Consider the following 10,442-nt stretch of genomic DNA (forward strand, 5'->3'; position numbering starts at 1 on the left):
TTTCCAACAGTGCTACTAATAAATAGATCATATTATATTTATTTTAAAGTAAAACATCCTATTAAAGAAGACTGAATATAAAAAGGTGATGTTATTTTGAAAAAAAAATTTAATTATTTAGTCCCTATAGTTTTGACTTAGTTGTAACTCAATTCATAAACTTTGACTTGTTATAAATTATTCCCTGAAGTTTTCACTTCATTGTAAATCATTTTCTGAACTTTACCTCTTACAATTTAGTTCTTAAAGTTTTAACTTTTTAAATATTGATCCCTTTATTTTAAAAATAAAATTATAAAAATTAAAAATATTTTAAAATTTATTACTAATATCTTAAATTACTAAACCCTTTTAATATTTATAAATATTAAAATTTTAAAATATTTTTAATTTTTATAATTTTATTTTTTAAAATATAGGGATCAATATTTAAGAGGTTAAAATTTCAAGGATTAAATTATTAAAGGCAAAGTTTAGGAACTGATTTATAATCGAGTCAAAACTTCAAGGATTGAGTTATAACGAGTTAAAGTTCAGGGGTTGAGTTATAATTGGATCAAAATTACAAGGACCAGATGATTAATTTTGTCTTTTGAAAATAACTAAATACTTTATTGGCAACATAATTCAATTAAAAATACCTTATATTTTTTAACGAAAAGAATATCAACATATCATTTAAATTTATAATGGTTATCAAATTGGTCCTTATTATTTAAAAGGGAGGCATGACAATTAAAATCTATTGATATGGATAACAAAATATTGATGACAATATCTAGATTGATTAAAAGAGATATAATTATTTAGTTAGGAAAAATATATTTTAAAATTTTAAAAAGCAAAATTTTTTTCTCTTTTTTGATTGCTTAAGGTTATTCTCTTATTAGAAGCAATTTTACTTGAGGCATAGTTTGAGCACCTCTCTTGAGAATTTAGACTTTGATTCATCACGTTATAAGAGACTAGTGTAATATTATCTAATTAACTCCACAAACTTAACCATATAACATTATACACTACCATGGTAATTATGAATTAGCTACCCTAACCACCTTATCATGGTGGAAAGAAATAACTGTAGTTAAGAAAAGCTACCCATAATAAAAAAAGAAAAAAGATGGGTTGAAGGCCTATTATGCTTTAAAGAATTAAATACATAATATTTTGTAACTTAAATATCCAACCAAAATAGATCCTACCATGATAGATATGATTAAAACTATATATTAGATGCTAGTATATTATAAAATATTAAAACTTGTCACTAATATAGTAAAATATCTCAAATCTTTGGGATCCCACAATAGAACCCGTATTTCAAATCATTTAAGGACCATACAGATATAGCTTAGAGTTCAAAAGATATACGAAAGTATGGAATATCAATAGATAGTTAAAACCTTTGAAAATAGTATTTTTAAAACAATTTTTTTTAAATCAACATCATCCACCGTGGCCAACATCATATCCATTGCAATTGATGAGGTTAAGGCCATTCACCATCGCCAGCACAACAATGAGTCGCAGTGAGCTTTCTCTGTGTCGTGCGCATTAGCGAAGGCGCCATTCACCATGGCACATTGCACATACATGGCAATATTGGTGTTGTCAAGCCACAACATTGAGGGAAAACTTTTGAAGTGCCTCGAGCCTCCATCTAATGTCTACAGGGTTAACCTGGGTGTTCACGAAAAAACTTAAATAGTTAACTAGCTATTGGCACTGTTTCCATTTTCAAATTATATCATATCAAAAAGTTAGACACCTGAATTCAAAATAACTCCTTTTCACACTTAAAACCTCCAAGGTGTCCAAATTCCAACCGAAGGGCCAATAACTAAAACAACTACCTAGATCAAGCTTAATAGACTTATGACGACTTGTATAAAACACTACAACAGACATATCCAATACAATTCTTATTTTCAATCCTCAATCCCATATTCATCAAAAAGTAAGAGGGTAAACAATATTAGAACACAACATAATCATCCATATTTATCAAAATGTTCATTAATATATTTGCACAGGTATTTAAACCCTAATCAAGCATTCACAGATCCTACAACAAAGCCTAGAGTATTAAATACAACCAATCAAACACATATCACATGCAACGGTGTAAGTAAATAAAAGAATTATTCTAGTTGACAATATCATTATCAGATTACACATATAAATATCAAAATGAGAGGCATAAAGTAGGAATACTAAATTTCTAAGACTCTAGTGCCTTCCCTTAGTATGCTCGACGCTACTATTTAAAAAAAATGTTAAGATAGGAGTAAGTATAACTATTCAACAATTAATGAAATTTTAAATCATGCATATACATGTCAAATCAATTAAGGCATGCAAAGTTTGAAATTAAAATCAATAAAGTTCTTAATGCAATATTACATCTCATAATATTAGTAAATGCATAATCAATACTCCTTATGACCTCCATATCTATCAATTGAATCTATGTGAAGTCAATTCAACAGGGCTAAGTTCGTGTGAATGAATTAGCCAAACTTACCAATTGTGAAAAGTTACTTGGCCAAAGGTGCTATGCTTACTTTCTAATCACAAATTTTCCCAATTCTCAAATTGAATAGAGGTGTTGCAATGCTCTATCTCACACCCGGTTAGGGTGATATTAAGGGCAAAAGGTTTGGGTAACTTATGCTTACACTCATTTATAGGCTATATTTAAAAAACCCAACCCTAAACTAAATACTGAGGCCTCTCATGGTGTTGGTTATCTCCACATGGATAATATACTACTAACTCCTAAAGTGAACTCCCTCCCAAATATGTGATCATGCCAACATATATTAATGCAACATCAATGCATTATTCCACACATGCTAAAATCTCAAGCCAAAACATAATTTCTCACGTCACATATTTATTGTAATAAATAAATACTACTCAAATAACAATTAGGTTGCACTTGCGTCATTGTCCAAAACATATAAATATCAATATAATCTATAAAAACATATATTCAATTTACAATAACCATTGATCAATTTAAATAAGTATTTGTAGAAGGCACATACAAATGGCTTTTCGAGCCAAAATTAAGTTCACATAACATGCTGTATGGTTCATATACAATCCATAACAACAATTATCACTAAAAATAATCAAATATACCACTTCCAACTCCTTCTCTTTTCTTTATAATTTTTTACATTTTTTGCTACTTAAAATGTGTTTCTGATGTGTTGACCATGAATGGTTGTGTATGTTATAATCATGTTTAGCCATGGTTGAAGCCACTAATTAAGATTTGCTTCCTCTGTTCACAACTGTGGACGGTAATCTCCAATGAAGAATTCAATTGTGAATAGTTGTGAATAGAGAGCACACTTTCAAGGATGCTCGTTCGTACACAGTGGTCACTTATTAGTTACAATCGCAAGTGGTCATGGATAAAGACCCCAAATTCTCCTCTAAATTTACTCTTAAGCCTCAAATTTTGTTCCACATTACTCCTAACTCATTCCTCCTTTGTTTATTACTCCTAATTATCTTTAGTTAATCTAATTTAATCTAGTAACTGAAATTATAAATGTTACAACTAACTTCTTTCACTACACCCATCCCCTACTTTGAGGGTTAATTTATTCTTATTTAATTACATATATCTAACATCCTAAGTTTCTCAATTAATAATTATTAGTGTTTCTAAGGGTAAATTAATCAATTTAGATAAATTATTAATTAATAAGGTTTATGGGAGACTAATATAATTTTTGGATCCTTGGATAGCCTTAGAAGAGGATTAGGTTGATGTTTAAGCGAGCCATGGTACGGAAGGAAGTTTAAATTTTGGTGTGGTTTTTTGTGCCATATATCGTGGGGAGCATGTGAATGTGCCACAGTACACGTGTAAAATCAGGCATTTATCAGACACGAAAACAGACTCAAAATCGGAAGGAAAAAAGAAGAAAAATGAGAGAGCAGTAGAGAGAAGCTCATGGTTTGCTAGGGCACAATTCCTAGGTTACATTAAGAGCATTTAGAGCTTGAATCATTATTGGGTAAGTTTCACATTCCCTCTCTTTCCCCATTTATGCAAATTTTCTAACTTAAGTGGTAGTGTGGGCTTTGATTTCGGTTTCTTTGGGTTTGGATGAACCCAATTAGTTCATTTAAGGTCTTGGAGAGTTAAATCAAGCCTCTAATCCTAAGTTTATGAGTTTTATGATGATTTGAGATTTTTGGTTAGGGTTTAGACGAACCTTAGGTATAATTTAAATATTTTGAGACAATGTAGGGTATTGGTTAGTGATTTTGGTGTAGTGGGATGTTTAATAGAATGGTTAGAGTGTTTGGAAATGGTTGATATTGTTAGAAAAGAAATTTAAGTGTTATAGGCACTTAGAACCTAGACAATTTGAGGTTTATCTGGAGTGATAATTAACGATTGTCACTTGATTGTGTAGATTGAGTGTTGCTCGAGCTACATCATGCATATAGAATGTGAAAAGCTAACATTGAGCCATGGTAACCCTTTTGCATAACAAAGGGTTGAGATAACGGAATAATTTATACTAATTGATTATACTACTTAACTATTTGTGAGTAGATATGTTGATTTGAACTTGAGATTTGATAACTTTGCATATTGTGAAATGTGATTTTGCACATGAAAAATCTATTTACAAACAATGAGAACGATGAAAGTTATATATGAATGGGTTGAAAAATTTGAAGTGTATATGTATTATATATATACGATGTGTGTGAGCATGATCATGTTTAGGGGTGGGAGTTCATTCGTAGGAAGGAGTAGTGAAAGTCCATATGGCATGTATCTCTTTAGTGTCTAGTGAGGTATGGTGTTGCAGATTTTCTCCTTAGTATTCATGCAGGATACGGTGTTGGAGAGTGATGCTCCTTAGCATCAATGATGCGGTGTTTGAGTAACGACACCCCAATTTGTGTGCGATAGGGGGAGACTATAGTCCGAAAGTAGGATAGGACACTTTTGGTTGAGTGATCCTACTACCAAAGATGAGCTCGAACCATTGTGGATGTGCACTTAGTTTAAGAGTCTATGGTTTTAATTGAGGTGATATGGAGGCTCGGATGGTAGAATGATTATGCTAGTGGTAAATGATTTGCATTGATGAAAAAGAGTATGTTATAATATGAAAAAGTAAATTTTGGTGTTTTAGCAGCTTTACTCCCTTATGGTTGTGCATGTTAATTAATAGTAGTGAATTATTCTATTACTGAGATGTTTATCTCACCTCGTGGTTATATTTTACAAGTGAGGGCTCCGATAGGGGCAAAGGGAAGGAAGGGATGTTTGAAGAGTGAAGAGCGTAGTCGTATAGCTCTTTCCCTTTCTCTTTTGGGTTTGTAACGAATATTGTCAATATATAATGTCAACTTAGGAACATGACATTATTTTGAGATATCACTTGTATGAATTTGTGATAAGTGTGCGTATCTTAGTCCAAGGTTGATGTTGTGTGTGCTTGGCCAAGTTACAATTACAAGTGATATAATTGAAGTGATTTATGTGTTAAAATGACCAAGTTGATATGTGTGTTAGATTTTATTCACCTCTTTATATTGTTATGAATTGGGGTTTTAGTAGTCATTTTGAGTGTGAATGATTAATTGTGTGTTATGATTAAATTGTCATGTTGTATGTGGCTCATTTGAGGTGGTCAAAGTGTTTCCGGAGCTAATAGCATTTGGCATTGTGAGTTGGACACATTTGTGTGTGTTTTTGAGATAAAAACGAATCATTTTGAATTTGAGTGTCATATCATTTAAATAGATAATTGAGTGTGACACCATTGGCTAGAGAGCTCAAAGAGCTTTGTGTGGACTCTTGAACCGTCCAAATCAAACATCAAATGGCGAAACAGTGTGCTCTAAAAATTTGAAAAGCTGTCATGACAGCAATCTGCTGTCATAATAATAGGTGCGCGCCGGGGCGTAGGCGCAAGTGGCCTTCGAGGGACGCATTCTTTTGTACCATCCGCTGTGATAAATGGGTCAGATTTTTAAAAAATGGCTTGTTTCAGCTTGTTTTGAAGTGATTTGATTTTTATGCTTTTGTATTTGTTCTTAATTATTTTTTAATCATGATTTGAGCTCGAACAGTATTTCAAAACAACTTTTTTAAGATTACATTATTTTAACTTATTATCTTTTAAAACTCTTAGGTTGTTATAACCTTTGCTTGGGATTTTTATTTAATTCTGATTATCACAATAGAGTGTAACTGTGTTGTTCTGGTAATGTCAAAGCAGACATTACAATATACATACCAAATTATCAATACGCTTTATACATTAAATTAATTTGATAGTTAATTTAGGTTTTAAAATTTAAAGTACTTACATGATAATAATAATTTAAGAAAAGATAAGAGACCAATTGATAAAAAAATTAAACTTGAGACATCAAATCAATAATTTTGGCAAAATTGAGTAACTAAAGTTTTATTATCTCTTCATTTTTTATTATTTTTTTAAAAGAAGAGCAAAAATTGAGGTTTCTTCTCATTCGACTGTGAATGCGATGAACTGAACCCTGGTTTCAGACCCAGCTCTGCTCTTTGAATTTGGCGCAGAAATATTATTTGGACCCATTCTGCTATTGATTTGAAAGTTTGTTCTCCATCATCATAAACCTGAAAGAAAGCAGCTGACGAATCAAAGCGCCTTTCTTTCTCGACTCTCTCTTGATTGAGCGTCCTGATGAAGTCCCGTAGCTAAGAAGTAACTCTCCTCAATTTTAAGATTCATTGTTTGCTTTTAAATTTCTTTGTTTTGCTTTTACTTTCGGTTTTGGATTGTATTTTTTATGCGGTAATTGGTCCATAAGTCATATTAATTCTGCATTTTGGTAGTGTTGGATTGTGGAATTAGACCTGTGGCTATTCGTAATGCCTGCTGGATTAGTGTTTATGGTCTACTGGATGTATACTTCATTTAGCTAACAACAACCTTAGCTTAGAGCAAAGTAATCCAATTTAGTTTCGGGTTGCATATCGATAAATTTCTGGGTTTGTGCTCGTCATAGTCCAGAATGCTCTCCGATGGAGAAATTTCTTTAAGTAGTGCAATATATCCTATGCATGTGTGAATTTGGGCCAGAGTTAAAGAGATATTTATTGGTTTGTGCTCGTCATAGTCCAGAAAGCAAAGTTTCTATTGATAAGCACATTGCTGAACATTTTCATTTAATAATGTATTTTTGTTGCATGGTTAGTGGATTTGGATGCTGAAGTAGAAACTGTTCAGAGTTCTGCGGAGAAAACATCAGCAACATGTGAAGATAGATCAATTTCAGAACCTTGTGTTGGCATGGAGTTTGATTCTGAAGAGGCTGCCAGGGAATTTTACAGTGGATATGCAAGACATGAAGGGTTTGTCGTCCGTCTTGACCGTTGCCATCGTTCTGAGGCTGATAATAGAATCCTTTCTCGTCGTTTTTCATGCAATAAGCAAGGTTTTTATGTGAGACCAAGAAATGGGACAAGACCTGTTCGGAGACCACGAGTTAGTATAAGAGAAGGCTGTGAGGCTATGATGTTAGTTAAAGTAAACAATCATGGGAAATGGGTTGTTACCAAATTTGTGAAGGAACACTGTCATCCTCTACAAGTTTCTGCCTATTCTTCTGATAGAACCTTGGTGAGTTATACATTTACTAACATCAAATAATCAGTTCTCATATTCTCTATCCATCATGGTACTCACAACTATCTTTAAATTGAATACAGTTGAGTTTCATTCTGTTTCGACATCTTATCAATTATAAATCATAACCAAAAGTGTAAAGCCATGTATTCTTGTTGACGTGTCCTTAAGGTAGTAGTATGATAGTTTCTAATCTTGAACATCTATAAATTCTGTTGTAGTTACAATTGAGTTATAAACTGTTCAATATCTGCATTGAAGAAAATTCTGATGCTTATAGTTTTCAATAGTATTTGACTGCGTCTGAAATGCCTGAAATTTTTAATTCTCTTCTGTCCAAAATTGAGGGAAAGATTCATCATGTCTATCATCAAGAAGATAATGTTCAAACTAATTATAAGTTTTTACAAGACAATATATAACTTATTCATATTTCATTTATGCCTGCTATTTCTCCTCATGTTGTTTAGGCATTACAGACTTATTACTTGTTCTGGGAACGTAAACATTATACGAAACTTGTAATTTCTTCTTTTCAACTTTCAGGCAGTGCCAAGATAAATGTTCTATTCTACAAGAACAATACAAATGTAATATGTATTTTTGGATGCTTCACTTGGTTTCTTTTCCCATAATTGATTTTGGGTATTGGATTATGGAAGCTGTTATACTCTAATTTTCTTTTTCCAATTTGTTAGTTGTTTAAGACCATAACCTAAAAGTCATGTGGAAAAACAATTTTTTGATGTAGCTCATCCCACTATTAATGCGAACACCCTTTTATCTGGTTGTGGCCTGAGGAGGATGGCAAGATGAAAGAAGAAGAAATCTTTCTTCTTTGCTGGTCATAAAGCTTTTTATGACAATTCTCATCTTTCACGATGATTATGCAAGCTTCAACTTTGACTTGGTACGATCCTAAGCCACCGTCATCATTTTGCGCTTAACACTGTCCAGAAGTCTTAGAGGTTAAAATTAAATTAAATAAAGGATTTTATTGAAATTCACATTCATTTCATAGCAATCGTTATAAGAAGAGAGCAAATTAGGAATGTAATAGACTGTGGTTGATCAGCTGTGAATGCTCTGACATCTTCTTTACAGCATCCTGTCTAATATTGCTGGAATATGAGATTTTGATCCTCTCCATTGAGAGAGTCCTCCATTGAGCCTCAAGTGAGGCAAAAGGAAATTTGACAATTCATATTTTGATATAGATAGTCTAGATTTCATGTAATAAAAATGATAGTCTAGATTTCATGGCTCTTATTTTATATTTCTAATCTAAATTTCTCGAGTTCTCAGCTGGAAAACTGTTTTGGTTTTGCATTCTACTTCTTCAAAACCAAAAATAAAATAAAATAAAATAAAATAAAATAAAAAAGTAATGCGTATTGAAGTTCTGACTGTTTAGATCAAATATCAACCATTCATATTGTCTTTTTGCATATCTTGACGCTCAATGCAAGATTCTTTCAGTGGAGACTATTTAAATACTTCCTTCCCTTCCTAAGATGGAATCAATAGGAATGGATTATTATTATTATTTTGGTTACAATAAGAATGAATATTTGTTTTAGAAGCTCAGGAGCAGGACAAAGTTATAGTAAAATTGGAATACCATGTATAATTACTCAAGACTTCTGACAGTCAACTTTTTTGTGTTTTTGCCTTAGTCTACACCTTCCCCAAGTGGCCATGTTGCTGGAGAATTCTAGCACACCACAAAATATTAGTAACCCCAACAACCTAAGAAATTTATGGTTTTTGATCTTTTTTTTTTTTAAATAATGATTGATAGCTATGTGAAAGTTTAACAAAAACTTTTGTTTGCGAACCTTCCAGGAATCAAAGGATATGAAGATTCAACTACTCACAAGGGAGCTTCAGCGTCATGATAGGCTATGTCAACTATACCGCCAGCTGTTACTTTCCCTACTGGAATCTGTGGAGGAGCAAACTGAAGTTTTATCAGGAAAACTCGAACTTGTCGTTAGCAGTGTAAAACAGCTTCAGAATGATGTTGAAAAACCTTTGGACACTCACTAGAAAATTCTCTCTCCATTGTTTAACATGTACTTTATGTAAAAGGTTTGGGAATTACAGGGGAGCTTGGGAAGCTGTGCTACATCATTCCTTTGCAAGCCCAATAAAATGTGTAGAGTGACTGACTAATTTGTCACGAAGTGAAAAGTAGCACTGAATCAGTTGTAAATCAGATGTCTTTTTTTGGGCGATATTATTCTCATCTGTGTTAATACAACATAGTCCAATTGTTTCAATACTGGAGAAGAATGCTAAATATTTGTTGTTGAAGATTGTTGGATTATAGATCCCAAAATATTGTATTGCTTTATTTATTTCAACCTGTTGGTGTCTATTTTATTTCCTTTTTGTTGCTTCTCTGTGGGATTAATATTCCCAAAGCTTGATTCTTTATAGCATATGGCTATTAAAATTGTCAAAAGGAGTTTGCCGAACCTCATAGGGGTGTGTGTGGATCATTTGAAGTGAACTTCAAATGAGGATTATACAAGAGAAATGTAATCTGATTGTATGAATCTACAAGTAGTGAAGTAGTCTAATTTTTTCCCTCTCTCTCCCTATATATGAGTCGTTTTAATACTTACATATTTCTACTACTACTTTTTCAAGAAGGATTTGGTTAAAAGTAAATCAAGCTTACAAACTGCCATATCGTATAACAAATACAACCTTTTACCAAGGAGGTTAAATTTTTTTAATAAACTTGTCAAACTAGTAAATATTTATGATTTT

General features: G+C 32.2%; 1 protein-coding gene across 1 annotated transcript; it reads left to right on the forward strand.

The window, feature by feature from the left end:
* The first annotated feature begins 6,511 nt into the window (after positions 1-6,511).
* LOC129291283 (protein FAR1-RELATED SEQUENCE 3-like) lies at positions 6,512-10,065 on the forward strand. Its single transcript, XM_054928564.1, has 3 exons — positions 6,512-6,740; positions 7,234-7,658; positions 9,510-10,065. Coding segments are annotated over exons 1-3 (630 nt in total). The 5' UTR covers positions 6,512-6,739; the 3' UTR covers positions 9,714-10,065.
* The last annotated feature ends 377 nt before the right edge of the window (positions 10,066-10,442 follow it).

This window comes from Prosopis cineraria, unplaced genomic scaffold (assembly GCF_029017545.1).
Source record: "Prosopis cineraria cultivar Desert tree isolate PC_DT_omini unplaced genomic scaffold, ASM2901754v1 PC13, whole genome shotgun sequence".
NCBI lineage: Eukaryota > Viridiplantae > Streptophyta > Magnoliopsida > Fabales > Fabaceae > Prosopis > Prosopis cineraria.

Bases quoted from the DNA above. Each gene is read 5' to 3' on its own strand.
- LOC129291283 (XM_054928564.1), top strand. The intron at 7,659-9,509 runs GTGAGTTATACA...CGAACCTTCCAG, and splicing joins ATTCTTCTGATAGAACCTTG to GAATCAAAGGATATGAAGAT.